This window comes from Hirundo rustica, chromosome 3, assembly GCF_015227805.2.
Source record: "Hirundo rustica isolate bHirRus1 chromosome 3, bHirRus1.pri.v3, whole genome shotgun sequence".
In the NCBI taxonomy this organism is placed as follows: Eukaryota; Metazoa; Chordata; class Aves; order Passeriformes; family Hirundinidae; genus Hirundo; species Hirundo rustica.
In genome coordinates this window covers 46180064-46199152 of record NC_053452.1, presented here as the reverse complement: position 1 = coordinate 46199152, position 19089 = coordinate 46180064, and the positions used below count along the sequence as shown (strand labels likewise).

General features: G+C 38.5%; 1 protein-coding gene across 1 annotated transcript in view; it reads right to left on the bottom strand.

Moving 5' to 3' along the window:
- The window catches only part of ACTN2 (actinin alpha 2), a 69238-nt gene that overhangs the window by 18572 nt on the left and 31577 nt on the right, over positions 1–19089 (bottom strand). Inside the window, exons 4-12 of the mRNA XM_040060285.2 lie at positions 17953–18039; positions 16766–16853; positions 14869–14947; positions 11914–11995; positions 8533–8618; positions 7024–7116; positions 5809–6039; positions 4537–4684; positions 2859–3009 (exon numbers count right to left, since the gene is read on the bottom strand). Of these exons, the coding sequence (XP_039916219.1) occupies positions 2859–3009; positions 4537–4684; positions 5809–6039; positions 7024–7116; positions 8533–8618; positions 11914–11995; positions 14869–14947; positions 16766–16853; positions 17953–18039 (1045 nt within the window). The remainder of the gene's footprint in view (positions 1–2858; positions 3010–4536; positions 4685–5808; positions 6040–7023; positions 7117–8532; positions 8619–11913; positions 11996–14868; positions 14948–16765; positions 16854–17952; positions 18040–19089) is intronic.

Here is a 19089-nt window from a genome sequence, read left to right as displayed (position 1 = left end):
ACACATAAGATCATAAATTAATGTGGGGTTTTATAGTATAGCTCACTCAAATGAGCATTTTCTGTGTCACAAATGGCAAATCTCATTTTAGAAATGCCTGTCCCCCTTCAGCTTTGTACAAAGCCCTGTCCAAGCCCCGTCACGCCTCTTTGCCAAGGAATATATAAGTCTATACAGGCTGGGAACACAACAAACTTATAGCAGCATCCTGGCTGGAATCACCTATTTGCATACACACATAAATCCTCTATCTAAATAGCATCAATCAACAAGCTTGTAGCAACTTTAACCTTAAGCACACAGTGAACTGGGCTGTAGCAGAAAATACCAGGACAGGAAACGGTAACTAGTAGAGTTCAAGGTCGTACAGCAATAGTTCTCCTTTGAAATTGCAACATCAGGCTTGCAAGTGATTGGCTAAAACAAAACATGGAGGTGTACTGACTTGGAATTTAGACACAGATGATAATGGTTTCTGTAAGGGCCTGCTCCAGTGAGGAGGCAAAAAACAACCAACTCACCAGCCAAAAGTCAAGAAAGAATTACCCACATTGACTTCAACAGCCTTTGTATCAGATGCCAGTGCACATTTCTTAGCATTCAGACATTAATCCTCCTTTAAAAATATGCATTAAGAAAGAAATTAGCATTTTCCTCCATAATTCTATTGTGCGAGGAATTACGTGTAAATAATTAAAATCAGTATTTAAATAGAAGCTGCCCGTTTGCTTGCAGCCAGCGATACAACCTGACCTTTATGACCTTTCATTCAGTGCTCCCCATGGGCATTAAACCTAATTGAGTTACAGAGTCACAGCGAACTATCAGGCACTGATAGCACCATTGTATGGAGAAGCAGAGAAGTCAAATTAGAGCATCTCTAAATGTAATCAGCTTTCAGCACCTTTGCAGCCCAGGCCACAAATAACTTGTTTAACTTCACACAGCAAATTACTGAAACAACTGAGAAGAGACGATCCCAAAATAGACAGGATACAGTGTTCACTGGCGTCACCAGAGGTAAAGGACAGAGGGTTCAAAACACTGGTAAACAGATGCTGTGCTATGTATACTACATTCCCAAAGTTTCTCATAATTCATAAAGCTGAAGCTGCATTAGCAATGATTAGGTGTTACAGAAACTTTCTTTAGTATGAAGAGAAACAAATCCCGGGGCAATCCCAAGCACAAATACAGGCTGGGTAGAGAACAGATTGAGAGCAGCCCTGGGAGGAAGGACTTGGAGATGTTGGTTGACAAGAAGCTAAATATGACCCAGCCATGTGCACTCCCAGCCCAGAAAGCCAGCCGTGTCCTAGGCTGCATCCAAAGCAGCGTGGGCAGCAGGGCCAGGGAGGGGATCCTGTCCCTGTGCTCTGTTCTGGTGACACCCCAGCTGGAACCCTGCATCCGGCTCTGGGGCACCCAGGGAAGACATGGACCTGTTGGAGTGGGTCCAGAGAAGGGACACAAAGATGATCAGAAGGGTGGAGCATCTGTCCTAAGAAGACAGGCTGAGAGAGTTGGGGCTGTCCAGCCTGCAGACAAGGGGGTTTTGGGGAGAACTTATAGCAGCCTTCCAGTGCCTAAAGGGGACTTAGAGGAGAGCTGGGGAGGTACTTTAAACAAGGACAAGGGAGAATGGTGTTACACAGCAAGAGGGCATGTTTGGACTGGATATTAGGCAGAAATTCTTTACTGGGAGGGTGGTGAGGCACTGGAACAGGTTGCCCGAAGAAGCTGTGGATGTCCCATTGAGCAACAGGATCTAGTGGAAGATGTCCCTGTCCATGGTAGGGGTCTTGGAACTAAATGATCAATAAGGTCCCTCCCAACCCAAGCCATTCTATGAAATAACTCCACAACAGAGATCAAGGCATGCCCAGAAAGTGCTTCATAATCTCACATATTCAGGGCAATCTCCATTCTCTGTGGTATTTTTTCAGATTTCTTTCACATTGACAAAAACACAGTACTTACTTTGCCCACTGAACTTAGGTTTTTTTTTCTTTAAATCATCTTGAAGATGGGATTTTTCTTTTAAATCCATTTGAATTACACAATTACTGTAAGAGCTGCTGCTGTCAGATATGAACTACATTTTTAGACAAGTGTCTGATTTTTAATCGTTAATGAATATGGAGCTGTTTGTGAGTCATGGTCTTCCACAAAGTGAAAAAAGGGCACGTTTCTAAGATTTTGTTTCTGAGCAGTAACTGTTCTGCCTGTTCAAGGGGAGAAATTGAAACCTGAAGAGCTGAAGCCAAGGGCAGCAATTTATTTCCTTTCCACTGTCCTGTCTGTAAAATGGAGACAACAGAACTTCCAAATATAATATCAAGAGATTGTGAAAATAAGCATATTAGAGACAATTAAATCTGCAGGAAGTCAGTGCATTACCCACTATAGTAGAGGTAATAAAGGGATATGAAGCCTTTTGAAAGGACCAATATACTTGTGAAGATACCTGATCTGTAATTTGTGTAAGTGAAATTATTTTCTAAGTTAAAAAACTCATAGCCCATACCTTTCAGCAGACCATATGAACTGAGAAAGCAACACCTCCAGGATTCCCATCAAGCCACAATGGACTCATGGGTAGAGCTAATGCTAAAATATTACTGTGAAGTCAAGTTGAAAATGTTTCTTTTCAAATAATTTTGGTCAGTTGAATATCTATATTTGGTTGGGGGTAAGGGGGAGATGTAGGAAAGGTCTCAGCAACCAGCTCAGATAATATACTTATGAAGCTATGTCTGGAATTCCTACGTTGGTACCTATGACACTATCAAATTCATTGGAAAGAGTTTATCGCAAAGTTAAATGTCAGCAGCTGCAAGCCTTTAAATGGAACATACTTCAGCTCCTGGGCAATGGCAGCGATCTGTTCCACCCTGTCCTGGTGAGCAGCCAAATCGCTCTCAAAAGCTTCATGTTTCCTTAACATGGCACGGACTTCTGTCAGGGAGGCAGACTCATAATCCTTCTGAAGCAACGTCTGCTCTTTGCCTGAAAGAGGAAATGAAAATGTTACTCATTTTTTAGCATTTTATTTGTTAGGAAAATTGTAAATTTAATCAACTTTTTAGTTGAGGCATGGTGAAAATCATATATATGAAATTAAATCCCATCCCCACTGAAATCAGCAGCAAATTGTCAGCACGTTAATTAGAAGCATATTTTTAAAGCTCCCACGGTAATGTCCTGGTTTTTGCATAGGCTGCTTATACAGGTCTAAAATAGTGAGATAATCTACATTGCTGAAGAAACTGGCATAAAAATGGTATATTAGCAAAAACTGTATCTCTAAACCACTGGGATGATTTTTTGTAGAATAAACTTAAAAAAACAGAAATCACACTGCTATGCTCAGCTTCTTACTAATGATCTGTTATTCTTTTTTACGTTCTGCCTTCAATTCATTATTCATTTCAGCACTTTAAAAACAAAATAAACCTGAGATGTGTGACTGCCTTTTGTATCGAACGCTGAATTTTAAGTGGAACGTGCCAACTTATCTACAAAAGGCTAGAGAAACAAAGATTAAGTAGCAACTGAAATACTGCTGCTGGGTAGCTTCTATGTTGGACAACTGAATCCACACAGACAGGCCCTGCAACTCCACTCAACACATGGCATTTGCAGGTCTGTGAATCCTAGAGCCAAAAGCAACTATTGTTCCACTTGCTGTGTATCAGCTTATGTGAAGCTTTCCCTACACAACAGTTATAACTTGTCACCATGAGGAGTTTATCTCAGAAAATCGGCTCTTAGGGCTGATAAACGCTGTAGTTTCCCTTCTAGTATCTGCTTGGCAACCATTTACAGCCTTGCATGCTTTCAGCAACCCTGTTAGAGGATGGACTCTGATTCACTTTCAACAGTGTCAAAAGAATCTAGCTGGAAAAAGCCAGAAGCATGGCAGAAACAGGAAGACAGTCATCAGGATGATAGAGCACACCTATGTTTAACAGTCCCCAACAAAACTGAACACCACTGTAAGGTCCTACAGGTGTCACAACTATAGGTAAGGTTAGGTTACCATTAAAAGCCAGAACTAGATATGGCATGTATTCCAGGGTCTGGAGCAAAGCAGACATGAGACCAGTATCATGTCGATTATCTGGACTATTCAGAACACCATGATGACCAAATAATAACGAACTCAGAATACTTCTGATAATAATTTCACACTCAGCCAGGGGTATGACTGCGTTCCTGGTTGGATTGCTGGTGTACAACTACGTAAGAATACATTAGCAGTTATGGCCTCTATTCAAATGCAGAATATTCCCATTAAGTTTGACTCACTACCTCAAGTATGATTTTTACAGTTACATCTCATTAGCAATATGCCAACAAGTTAGGATCGTGACTACAGTCAATAAAACCTGACATTTTATCTGTTATTATTTTAGATAGTCTGAAATTGTCCAAACTACTTATGAGTGAGTTCGTAGCTCGCAAATACTCGGCACTGACAGTTCAACTTTGAACATTAAAATACTAAAAATGTTAAAAGCCATTTCTCCTCACCATATGCCCACTGTTCATGGGTGGAAGCCTTCTGTCTAAATTTCTCAGCCAAGTGTTCAAGTCTTTCCAGTCGTCGTATTTCATTCAGCAGCCACTCCTCATAGCCTTTCTCAGCCTGTTCAAGTCTCTGCCAAGCGCCGGCAATATCCTGTGAAGAGAATATAGGGGAGAGATGGGTGAAACTATAATCTCTTTTTATCTAAATTTACAGGTTTTTAATTCGTTCACAATTTGGCTTCAAAAAGAGAAGTTTTTATGTGCAGATTTTGTAAAATCACAGAATCACAGAAAATGTCAGGCGGTTGTGTTTTAGTGCCGACACCTGCTCCTCACAGTGCATTGTATTCATGTGGGTTCACGGAAGAAGCCCCTACAGAAATAGTTTCCAAGCATGGCTACAGGTCCAATATCTTCACAACATTTTGCTTTTACCTCCCCATTTTACAATGTGTGTGTGTTCTTTTATAACATATCTATCTGTTATCAAAAAGAAAGTGCTTTGCTTTCACAAGTTGACAATAACAAGGTAATTAGTATCAAGAGGATTTGGTGCATATTTTACCTGGAACACAAATTCTTTTCACCTTCTGTGGTACACAAAGTTTTGTGAATTTGCAACAAAGACATGTTTGGGAAGCTGAAGTAACAGGGCCCTTATTTTCCGCATACAGGGAGTGGCCAATGGACCTTTTCAGATAAAGCAATTTTTTTTTTTTTTGCTTATGAAATCTGAGAAACCAAAACACAGTGATAGAATAGAGTACAGAAACAGGTTTAGTATATTCCACAGGAAATGTTTTGACCCACAGTTAAGTCACAGTACTTATCAGCAGATGAGAATTCTTGGTACAGACTATTCTTATCTTCATAGACATAAGAGAAAAAGCAGAATAGAAAAATGTAGAAACATGTATTGAGCAACGTTTGTTTGATGACTAAAATGTCAGTGAAGCCACTGAGCTTTGCTTAAATAAGCAATCACTGGCTCTCTGATCGACAAGTATTGATAACATTCCCAAAGGAAGCTCTCTATCATCTTGCATCTCCAGATAATTCACTTTTCGGAAAGCCCTCAAAGAGGCAGGAGCATGCTTACTAGAAAGCAAGATTCTGGAACAAAAGGGAATATGTAAAAGGAGTTTGGTGTTGAAAAAGTACAACAAACTGAAGTTTCTGAGAATGACTTAGAATGGCCTTTCAATGCTTCCAGCATTGGCACTTTTGGGAGATCATTGATAAAGCAAACAGAATATTGATGCCTCCTTTACTTACTGAAACCATTTTCCCCTCTGATGGCATGAAAGCTGGCCGATTGCTGATTCTCAGTTTTGTCTGCAGGGTGTTGAAATTGATCTCCAGCTGACATTTCTCCTGGACTTTGGGAGGTTTGTGTTTGCGACGGTAGTCCCGGAAATCCTCTAATTTCTTCTGCATAGCCTGCATTGTTTTTTCTGGGGTCCTGTTTTCCAGCCAAGGAATTGTCCGGCGAATCCATTCTAAAAGCTTTCAAACCAGCATAAACAAGTCAAACAAAGGCAATGGAAAAACAACCAAAAAAAGATTATATTGAACATACAAATCCTAATCAAGTTTGTTCCATTTTAATATTATTGACTTCAGTTGGTACTGATGCCTTAATAGTGACTAAGCACGAGATATTCAAAGCTGAACAATACTTTTAGAGCAAATTTGCCCAGCTATTCCAGGTATTTCCAGAAATACCCTGATTTTCAGAAAGATTAATGCACATCTAAGGTGTCTTTAATTACTGAGTTACCCAGTATCATCTGCCACTTTCAAAAGTATTGGTCTTGGTGTTTCAGGTAGTTGCAGTTATGAGATCAGGACAAAAACCAGCCTCAGGTCATATAAAAGTCTTCACCCAGAAGGCCATTCATCCAAATTTACATAAAGAAAGTAGTGCTGTGATCTCAGTATGTTTTTGCAGGTTAAGCAGTAAAAGAGAAGAGAGCTTTCTGTGCTCTGTACATATGTAGTCCTGCTCGGCAGATTTACCATTTAACAAGAAAAGACAGGAGGAGCGTGTTCATCTGTACGTTCATTTGCTGTCCATGCTCTCAGGTGAGTTGTGAATAACCTGACAGACCCTGTCCAGTGTGCTTTGCAGTACACAGAGCCAAGGGGCTTGCTTGGAGTGACAGGATCTGGTATGTTCCACATGTGATCAAGGACAGCTCTCTTCAGAGATAGAAAGACAGGAAGCTTGGTCTTGGGGCAGGCAGATGACCATCTCCTAGACACCCTTTCGGGCACGTTAACAAGACTGACTGACTTGCTGAAGGTCACACAGGAGGTCTGTGGCAAAGGAGTCACCTGAAACTTGATATCATGGGCAACTGGGCTTTGTAACCTGCCACAGTGAGACTTATCCTTACAGTGTCTCCACTTTGCTGTCTTGAAGTGCATGGACCTTTCACCTTTCAATATTTCATGATTGTCACCACACTGCAGATAAAGCATCCTTACCTCACTTGCCAGTCTCTCATACTCTTCCATCAACCTCTCATTTTCCTGATTCACAGCAAGCACCTTACAGATCCGGTTAGCCGCAGTCTCAGCCTGTAACACACAGCAAATAAACAGCACATATTAATAAACACATTCTGAGAAAGGTAGGGTCTTGGAAAAAGAGAGAGAATGTGGCTACTGCAAATAAAAGATCACATTCTTTTATAGTATTTATGCTCCTAGGTTGCTTAGATGCTCATTTTCCCTCCTTCTGCAGACATAGATTCCAATGGCCTGAATGAGGCATGGATCAGAGGTCCCCTTGTTGTACAATGAAGCCTTAATTATATAGTTGTCTAATAAATCTTTTCTTTTTAAAGACAACTTAGGCCATTCTTAAAGATATCCTATTAGGTTATTTTTTTAAATCACATCCAACAAGTTTTAGATTTGTTAGCCACACTGGAAAGACACCACACGTGATGCAGTTGTCTCAGACCACTCTATATCTACATATCATATGTACATATACCCTTGAGAATAAGCACAACCACAGCAAATCTTTTCATGTCTCCTGACAAATTTATATGTGAAGGTGCTGTGTAGCTCTGCCCTATTAAAAATTTACTAGTTTGATACCACAGAGCAATACTTGCATACAAATATGGCTCTGGAACATATCCAATCAAATAAATATCCATGTATCCTGTGTTAGAGAGTATTTGGAATTCCCCTTTTGCATGAAAAACAAAAACCTTCATACCCAGGAGCAAGAGAGAGCAACAGCGTAATTGTGCTGTGGTAAGGTATAGTGACCCAGCAGACAGGAAGGGAAATTCAGTCCTGAGGATGAAGGGAAAATATCAACTATTTTAAAGGTTCTTCTTTTTTTAACATAAGTTGGGTTATGTCCATTTGTAGGCTAGAAATGTATGAAGGAGAAGAGTGGGAAATGTCACATTTATGACTGAAAATCCCACTGATGACAGGCCTGCTGCTGATGTTCATGCCTTTTATACAAGTACTTTCATCCACAAATAATTCTGTTGGTTTCAGCGGGAATTAGGCACAAATACTGTGTTGGATGTCTTCTGTGCCTCTCTGTCTTCAGGCATTTTTGAAAATCTAGCCCTAAGTTACTACTCAGCATAGTAAGTCTTAGTCTCCAAAAGTCAAACATTCTGATGCAGTAAACACATTAGATGTTGTAGCAACAAGCAACAACTCCACTTTACAACATCTTACAGTCAGTTTTTTCTGAAACAATCCTTAAAATTACCAAATAATGACCCAAAATTAGAAACAGAATGTCTATTTGAATTAGTTAACTTGTTACACAACATTTAACTAAAACAAGTTTGAGAGTAGGTTAAAAACAAGTATTAGTGCTCAAGACATACTTGCAAATATTATTTAGAACCACATAGCAGTAAACTAGTTGAGTTTGGTTTTTTGTTTAATAAACTAGTAAAAATGTAATACAACCAATCAAAAACACAGCAACCTGAAGGGACAGTTGATTAATACCTGCTCTGCTCCAGCAAAAGCATGGTAGAAGCAGGATACATATGTCATGATAGCTCTCTCATCAGGTTTGGGAGTGTTCACAATATCTACAAGAGTGGGGAGAAATTAAAATAAAACAAGAAAAAAAGAAATCGAGGAGTAGAAAATAGGATTAATAAATAAATGCATAACTTCACGTCCTTCTTACTGTTTTCTTGTCCATGACTCTGTATTCGAGAAATTCTACAAAGCTGTAATAAATTTCCTGTTAGATTGAGGGGTGCTGATGGAATAAAAAGTACATTAAAAATGCAGTATAAGCTCATACAAAGAGGAGGATTTTTTTTTTTTTTTTTTTCTACTTGATCCAGCAGTATTGTCATAGGGGGAGTAACCTTAATTTTACCAGGACTGTCTGCTTGAGAACTGCCACACATATGTCTAGTTACTTAAATTGTAGAGACTAAGACACAGGAAAGGCAGAGTACATTTCAGCCTGGGGAGATGTTCTCTGGAAGTTGCACATGGATTAGTTATAACCCTAGCATTATATATCAGGATTTTTTATATTATCAATACCTGAAGTATGCCCAAGTCCAAACCACCTTACTTTTTAGAATTTTCCTTCTTTTCTTTAGGACATGATTTCAGAGCTTTTCTGAGCTGTGTATAAATGTTCCTGTATCTGTTTTGCATAGGAGCATCATTTGATGTTGTTGTTTGTACTTACCATTAAGCATTTAACATTTTTAAAACAATCCTGAAAGCATAAGAGAAGGGGGTTTTTTTTCTGAGCATGTTATGATGATTTTGACATCTATAGCAGAAATAATATCCAGCAGAGAGAAGAAAGATGGCATTCTACTGTTGTTTTTCACTCTGAGCTTGTTTTCCTCTTACATTTTTAATGGTGCTTCAAATGAATGCACACAAGTTCATTTAAAGGGAGTAGCATCCTCTCCCATTCAGTAACTAGCTGTCAAAAACCTACTGGATATTATTAGTAAATATGCAGAAAGATGAGGTTTGTTTCTATGGAACAAGTGGATAGACTACTACTGGCTCTACCAAAACAGCAGCTCACAGAGAAAAGAGGCGACAGGAAATGAGCTCAGCTCTAAGGTGCTGTTCTAGTAACTAGTGAGGAAAAGATCAGAAAAGGAAAAATTGCCAAAAAAAACAAGACAGAAGGCGAAGGATGAGATCTGATCCATCTACAATCTCACCTTCTGAGCACCAGCAAATGCATGGTAGTAACAGGAAACATAAGTCATAATGGCTCTTTCATCAGGTCTGGCAGTGTTTACTACATCTGTGTGGAGAGAAGAGGGTTAACTGCTCAGAAATTCTCACAAGGTACTTTCATCTGATTATGCTAATGGTGTCACCTCAGTGCTGTAAGGATTCCAAATAAATACACAACTATTCAGATTTCATCTCTTTACTGATATGAGTGCAAGGCCACCTAGGCTTTAGGAATCAGCAAACACAAAAGATACAATTCTCCCTGAAATGACAAAACATCTGAAGGCTGAGACTGTACAGAAGGCTATTGCTACCTTCTGGTTTGTGGAAACTTCCAAGCAGATGGCATGGCTGGCAGATTAACTGGGTTCAGCTTCACTGCCACTCCAAAGCAACTTCATCTGAATCGCTGCAATTACTGCAGAGCTAAACACAGCCACTGACAGTCACAAAGCAGAACTGCACTCAGTGTGTATCAGCACAGGGTCCCTGTGGCTGACAGGGTACTGGCATATACTGGAAATCTGTGCAACTCCTGCAGTCCAGAAATACATTCTGTGCTAAGAAAAGTTGGATAGTAGCAGCTCTGCAGTTCCTGTGCCAGCCCAGCTTTTTAGTTAATAGCATAAATCACAGGATGTTTTGGCTTGGCTGGCTGATAACTTGGTCCCTACCATGGCAGGAGAGTGAAAATATAAAGTGGATAAAACAAGGTATGTATCCATGGGTAAAAATGGACCTTTTCAATACTTAACCAAGGAATGCAGGAAAAGGTGTTTTTACAGCAGTTATGGCTGAGTAATAAATGATTCTAGTGGAAGCTGCACGGACTCCTGTCAGTGTAAGGAGTGGGAAGATACTGACTTGAAAAGATCCTGGAATGAGTGAAAATTTCTAATGTTAACAGTGAGGTTTCTAGGGTCAGGACCAATATATTTACTGATTTTGCATCTATTTTATGTAGCTGTGAACAAAACTTTGCAAAGTTTCCATGGAGAGCACAGTGGAAGTAAAGATGGTGAAAAGTGACCATGAATACTTAAAAGGCATTAGAAAGAATATAATTTCATTACCTCCTTCCCTGCAAAGAGGAGAATAGTAAGACAATAGATATAGACAACAGAATGTGCAGAAAAAATGGTGAGGAAAATAAAAGTTTTCTTATATTGACTATGAAGAGGAGAGGGAAAAAACGTAGAAAGCTACCCAGTGGCAAGGGGACAGCATTTCTCTGTTTATTCCTAGCACAGAGCAAAATAATTAAGTGGTGCTTGAAAGGAGAATTGCAGTTCAAAAGGCGAAAACAATTTGTTTTAAAGCATGAAAATGAAACTACTCTTCAATGAAGAGGTCACAACCTGGATTTTCCAAATCATCCTGTCTAACTTTCCAAATGAAGACTTCAAGCGAAACAGGTGTAGTCAGTTTGAGTGCTCTGGATAATTCCCATGTTATCAGTGCTCTACTGACAAGCCGCCAGAGCTGAGTCTCCATTCTTGGGGAAGAACACTTTGGACTAATGTAGGCAAATTCCAGTAGTCTGGCAGCATTTTTTTTGCCCAGAAAAGTTTGGTTATCTTGAAGAAATTCAGGAAACTCTCAAGATAAGCAGAGACACATGAATCATTTGTTAAAAGTATCACTGCAAAAAAGTTTACAACTGAAATAAACCCAAAAAATGCTTCCCTCAACCTAACTCTCTTTCAGAGGAGGTGAGGCATGTGTTAGTATATTTTGAGAAAGTGCTTCTATTATTTCTATTTTTGGCCCCTCACTTAAACGTTTGAAAAACTGAATATGCTTAAAGTTGCTAACAGTTATATTTCCCTTTGTTAAATTTTCATTATTAAAAGCAAGTATTAACTTTTGATCCTACATTTTACCTCAACACCGTGGGGCCATGTGCTGAGGTTAGGGTCCAAAGCACTGTAATAAATGCAAACATTAACAAACAATAAATAATAAAGCAAAAAGTGAATGAAATTATCCAGTGCATGTGAGAAAGGAATGATTTTTTTTTTTTTTTTTAATTAAGCAGGTTGCTACATTATGATTCATATGGAAGGAATACTGAAAATCTGCTAGGGACAAGAAAAACAGAATTTTACTGTGTCCTGCTTACGAGCAACACAAACTTCAGTAAGGTATAACTCTCACCTTCTGCATCCAGCATCTTTGGGATATCCAAATGCTTTTCAGCAATTTCCATGGCAAGGTTGATATTCCCTATGGGGTCATCCTGCATTAAAGAAAAAATACAACATGTCAAAGATAGAAGTTTTTCTTTGAAGCAAGACTAGAGCAAGTACACTAAAACTTAGCATCTGTTTTTCCAAAGTGTAAACTGGAGTCACAATTGTTCTTCAAAAAACAGAGTCTAGCTATATGAAATTTTGGTCCATCTGCTGCTACGTTTTCAAAAGAAATCTTTTGTAAACTGTTATCTACTGCTAAAACTCTGCTGGAAATGCATTCTGGAGGTGAACACAGGTAACAGTGTACACTCAATTCTGAACTAATTCTGAATAAAGTACAGCAGCAGTACAGACAATAAATGCCACTGGACCAGCAGGCTAAATGAGACTGTTCAACACAGTCCTGCCCGTTTTATATCCACTATATAGTGCATCATAGGGATATGGCTTCCACTGAGTTCTCTGCTGGTTCGGTGCATGCATGAGAAGAAGATGAGGTTTGTTTCTAAGCACAGACAGAATTGTTCTCCAGAAGGAGTGAAACTTGTCAGTTTGGGCTTGGAAATAAAAATCTGTAATGCCTCTATAAATGGAATTTTATGGCTATGGAAATTCAAGCACTTCCTCTGGTTTTGAGATTTTGGTTTTTGAAGGAAAGAGAAAGGAAGCAGTGAGCAGAGTTCAGAGAGAGAGCACAGATTTTGTGTCTTACATTACAGACAGCTGTTGCTGACAATGAAAGAGTGTGTCAGATTAGGGCTGCCATTAAGGCAGCCTTCCCATATCATCTTGAAGGGAAAATGTGCTATGTGAAATGGCAGCTCATGCCATTAATGCTACTATTATTTTGACACAGTCACAAAATACTAACTGGTCATAGCCACTCTGAACCATGCCCATATCTATAGAGAGAGACTGGGAAAATAAGATGCAGAAAAGCAAAGTAAAAAAGACAGTAAATCTAAGTGAGACCAATCGACTAGGTTAAAGCAGTTTGTTTATGAATGAGTGATGAGCACCTCCTATTCATGTGCTTGGTACTAAGTGCATGAGTAAATAGTGCTCCACAGGTAAGGGATTGCTTTAAAATCATATCAGCTTCTCAATTATTGGAGATTTTCATCACCCATCCTTTTAAACTACAAGCCACAGTAGCTAAAAATCTCTGCTACAGCTAAAGAAATACCTCATCTAACTTGGCATAGTCAAAGAGATCAGGCCTGTGCCTATGGATAAGGGCGTTGAAAGCAAGGCCATCTTTCCAGCTACAAGTTCACACAAAATATGTTGGTGAGAAAAGGAAAGGACAGCATGCAGGAGATAAGAAACAAGACACCAAGACAGCTGTTAATGTAACCAAAATTAAGAGTCAATCAAACACAGCCAAGCCAGAAAAGCATGATCTATTTTTAGGATTTTTTTTTTTCTGCATGTGCTTTACGTGCAACAGCCCAGCCTCAATTTGAAACCTGACCTGTTCTTATTTTGGAAACCTCTAAGAGGAAAATAGTAACATTGAAGCAGACCTGCTTATGTTCGGTTCCCTTTTCTCAGCACTCATCCATGGGATGGTTAACTGTGATGTTCTTTAGCACCAGGTACCACTATTCAAAGCACAGATTCAATCAAACTCACTTCTGTTCATGCCATGCATAATAAGCACATGTGCACAGAGACAGGTAGCTCAATCATTCCATTACTCTGTTTATCTGTAGGAAAGGTTGCCTATAGAATTGGAGAACAAGCTACTATTGATGGCTAAAATTTTGCCCATTGGTTCAGATCTGAATTTAACTTAACAGCTGCCTAAACATAAAGATTATGTGTTCAGTACTAAGTTCATTTAATTTTCATCACTGCACACTTTAGGGTCCCTGGCATAAATTGAACATATAAACGTATAAAGCAGACTAAGTTTTAAAATAGTTTCAGTTCATTCATTTATCATGTCTTCACCAAGGACTTTCTAATCACAGTTGATTCCACTGGTAAACCAATTTGCAACAAAAAGGCATGGAATGGAAAAATACAGTTGATGCTTTACCACTCTCTCTCATCAATGCAAAGTTGCAGCCAACAGATTAAAACTACGATTAAGGTTTCTGTTGCACTGGTGTTTACATGAGACCTCAAGAAGCATTCATTCCAGAGAGGAGAAAAGAGCATGTATGTATTGAGACCTAATGTGAAACAACATTCTACTTCTTTCAAGGGTTTTTTCCTTCAGTAATGATACCAAGGAATTCTGACATTCCTGCTCATTCCTCATTTCTCCCTTGCAAACCAAAGTATCTTTTAGAAAACACACATTTTGCCCTAAGTAGAAGATTGTAATAAAATAGTTTTTAATCCCCATGAGGTACTACCTAAGGAGGTTAGGTTATCAGATCTGCTTCCACTTGTCTAGAAGTATAGGTAGAAGTATAAGCTGAGAATCAGTGAATACTTTCTGAATATGTAAGACTAGTAATTTACTGTGTATTCCTAATTAGCAAGAGTAGTGTTTGTTCTAAGGAATTTTAGGATTAATTAGGTCATGCCATTGTTTACTGCTCTGCAATATACAGTCATTTACACCAGATAAAAACAGGATGGACTATACCATCAGCAGTAAATGGATAACTCCAACCGATTTAACATCCATTGTTGGGCAGTGTAAAGACTTCATCAAGTGCCAGAATCTCAGGACCAGATTATTTGCAATAAATACTGAAGTCATTGTAATGGGAAGGAAAGGACCCAGGACAGTCAGGAGATCCTCTCCCTTGTGTCATTGTGGTTTTTTTGGGAAGGACCTTAGAAAGTCAGTCAGAATTAGAATGCACTCTTCAGCCTGTCTTTTAGAAAACATGCTAAGCAAACCAGAAGCCAGCCAAATCACTGCAGGACAGCATGCTGTACCACCCAGACTGATGACCTTATTTAGCTTGGAGTAGTCAATAAGATCAGGTCGGTGTCTGTGGATAAGTGCACATAATCCAAGGCCATCTTTCCAGCTTTACAACAACAACAACAACAAAAAAACAAAACAAAACAAAACAAAAAAAAAAAAAAAAAAAAAGGAAAAAAAATTAGTTAATAAAGTCATGGCATTTTACAGTTTGATCCTTGCTCAAGGCTTAAATTAAAGCAGGAATTCTGTCAAATCCTGACCTTATGTCCTGTCAACTCTCTCTGAGCTGCTCTGTTACTGTACTCCTTTAACTATAGTACATGTTTTACTCTACACTCCATACACACTTACTGTGTACTCCATATACTCCATGTAGATTTCATATACTTTCTAGACAATGTACATTTTGTGCAACAGCCCCTGATTTCAATTGCTTAATTCATGCAGTGTTCTAGGACAGCTCAAGTACACATTCTTCCATGAAAGTGCATCATCTCCCATTACACTCACAGAGTATTTGTGAAAAAATAAAAGGAGAGCAGAACCTGCAATTACTTGAATTTGCTGAAGCAACTGGCTTTTCCTCTGTTATTTCTGAGAATTTTATTGGCACAACCATGTGCTAAGAGAAGTTAGAAATCATAATTCAGCTCAGTTTATTTCAAACACTTCACAAATATGACAGCTTTGATCTGAGCTCTTAAGCTTCACCCTGACTTCAGACACGCTACCTTTTGCGGCAAGAACAGCAAATGAATGGAGCTACAAGTAACATGTTTTTGGAAAGATTGTGAGAGGTTCCTTTCAGCCAGAAGCAATTATTCTGAAAGATACTTTATGTAAACACTTTAAGCAGTCACAGGGACTGAGGGTTTGAGGTCTTGTCCTGTGCAGCAATTGTGTGAGCCTAAGCATGTTAAGACTGTTAAAATCCCTACGACTGAGATGTCTGGGCAGGTCCTTCAAATAACAGAACCATCTCCAAAAGAAATTGTAACAAAATCGAGCAGAATATACCTGCATTGTATAACATAAAATCATCTAGAATGTAGAACCAAATCAAACTGAGCACCAAACATTTTTTTTCCCCAACAGGTGTAAAATAAAATGATCTGGATAGGCCACTGCAAAGTAGTACTGTAGGAGCCAACCCACCTAAACATAAATCAAGATATTTCCATTCAAGATGTTTTCCCCATATCATGTATCAGACCAGTATATGTACATATATACACTAAGATTCTGACACTGTAACTTACAGTATACCATTGATCCATAAAAAGTTCTACTAAATATATCTTTGCATATTCTAGGAAATTAACATATAACAAATTTCAGATCTCTGAAAGGTAATACAGGGACTGGAAATCAAACATATTTTTCTTATCTTGGAATGTATGTATGAACTGTATCTTCTCTGTCACTAAATGTGCTTTAGGTACTACACATTAAGAATTAATTCAAAACACTAATATAGAGCTCTTGTTTTAAATACTAGAAAGGTCTCAGGGAAGGGAAGATCACCTGATTAAACAGTGCAAATGGTAAATCACGTATTTTAGTGAGGTAGGCCAGTGGCACAGATTCAGGAACCAGCCCAGTGAAATCCCCAAACCAGGTAATTTGCACAGGGCCTGGAATTCCCATTCTAGCTCGTAATGAAAACACAGAAACACAAGGCTGGGGCTTCACTAAATTTTCCAACTTAGGTTTTGAGTCTGATTCAGTAAACAAATGTGTTTACACTGCTGCTGTTGTGTATGTACCAAGTGCATTTTATGCTCCTTATTTTGAATTTTGAATTTGAAAAAGGTCTAGTTAACTGTGAAGAGCAAAATTCTCTGATCAAATACAACTGTGGGGAAAATTTGACATAACATTCTTGAGATTGCTTCTACCTCTTGAAATAAGGAAAGTTTACCTCAGATGGAAGTTCTGAATGTTCACATTTCTGTAGGGAGCAGTTTTCCTTTGACACCATAGCAGCAGCCCTTCTTTGGCAGAGGTCTCTGTAAAAGACACAAGGAGGTAAAAAAAGGAAAAATTTTAAGAGTGCTCAAGTAATTAATTTCCCGTCATCTTAAATGTGGTTGGCCGCCTGAAACTGAATGGCATAAACCAACATTTAATCCTAAAAGATGCTCATACAAATGGACTACTGGAATTTCATTAAAATACAGAGGTCATTTAAAATTAGAGTCTCAGCCAGCAAAGAAACTCTGGGATGTTAGAAACTGATGGAATTATATTGTTTGGGCAGTAGACTGTACATTGGAGAAAAATACCCAATAAAAATATAATGCAAATAGACATAAAAGACTGTGTTGGTACCTACATGAAATATGCTTGTAGTCTCAGTTCATTCACTTATGGGGAGGTTTAATGCCCAAAAGATACATTTATTATCTGAACGCTATGGGCATCAGAGTGCATAACTAAAGGTCTGAAATTAAATAAATTAAATAAACCATTAGGTCCACATTTAATATCCCACCAATTATGTGGGCAGGACAACATGCAGAGCTTGAAACAATCCTACTTTTGTTGAAAATTGAGATTAATTTCTAGAATTCTAGACTTTCAAAGCATAGACTTGATTTAAGGAGTATTTTAGCAACCTGCTTTTTGGAGCCAGTTATCAAGTGGAAGTTAAGAAAAAAAATCTGAAACAGTATGGGGGAAAAGTGACAGATAGAAAGAAGAGGGATATAATCAGATAATATTTATTTGCAAAGAAAGTGACAAATGGACAGGACTAAAAATGTATGTTGGAAATAGAACCAAAAACAAAAGGTACAGCTCAGAAGCTCAGAAACACAGTCATGTTTCTGTCTCTGTAGATGAGAGACATCACCAGAACTTCTGCACTTAGAAAGCTGGCTCAAGGTCTCTGTCAAGGTAAGGAGAATAAATAATTTTTCCTCCAGAAATTAATTTTGTCACCAGGTACTGAACTTACAGTATCAGTTTCTGTATTATTTTTAAATTATAATTTAAAGCAAATTTAAATAATTATTTTTAAAGCACTCCTTTCACTTATTCACAGTTAATTTAAAAATGTCTTTAAACTAATTTCTTAATTATTTAACATAACTGTATTATTCTTACCTTCCACTGAAATATCTTGAATAGCAAAACGAAGGATGATAGTCCAGATCATACCCAGGGTCATTTTCACGTTGCCATCCACGATTTCTAAGGTGAAAAATAGATATAGTAGTAGTAGTAGTACTTTAAAAGTTTCTTTCAATTTCATCTATTTCTTTAGATAATACATTGTAACTAATAAATTAATTATACTCCTACAATCATTTTTTATTCACACAGAGTTCACCTGGGTTCATTTTTCAACGAACTCGTGCTTGTGCTACTCTGTCGGTAGGACTGGGCGTAACTGAGGTAAAGGGTCACTTCAGTCCTTCCACACTAAAAGGCTTCACTCAGGGTAGATGTAACAGTTTCAAATCTTTACCTTTTAGGATGATGTTTTAGAAAGAACATGAAGGGAAATATTGAAAGTTTGAGCAGTATTAGTATTAACAGTTTCCAAATACGACAGAACCAAAAAACATTGGGGTCTTACCCCAATTTTTAAGAAACTACAGGACATTAACAGTACTGTTTTTTAATAAAATGGTAGTCATAATTTCCCCTGTACTATTTAGATATGTTTGAGAATTTACCTCTCGTGCCAGCCCAGACAAGACATGAAGAACAGCCTAAGGGACACAGCATCTCCTGACACTGAGCTAACACATCTTCCTGCCAAGCTGTTCAGAACCACGCCCACGAGGTTGCAATGCCTCACAGCTACAAAGCATACACACATTTAAGTATCTTTAATATAAATGTTTGGGTTTTTGGCTTTTTTTACCTCTGGGGTTTCAATTTGTTCCAAGACTGCTTGACGCTACCTATAACACAGGGAACACGGGAATCCCTGCCACAAGCTGGGTCAGAATCCAGTGCTCCCACACTGTCATGAAGTGATATCACTTTAACTTCTCAACACCAAAAAAATGCACTGCCAGATCGCTTAAGCGTGGTGGTAATTTTAAATAGTTCTGAAAAGTAAGTCAGGAGACTCAGAAAAACATAGTGAAACTATAAGGAGGGTGCAGCATTGGGAAGGGAGGAGATGGGACGGCAGACTGACTTTCCAGTCACCTCACTCCAAAAGAGCAGTGGAGCAGGGCAGGCACCAGCTGCTCCCCTACTTAAAAGTCACCTCCAGCCTTTCTCAAA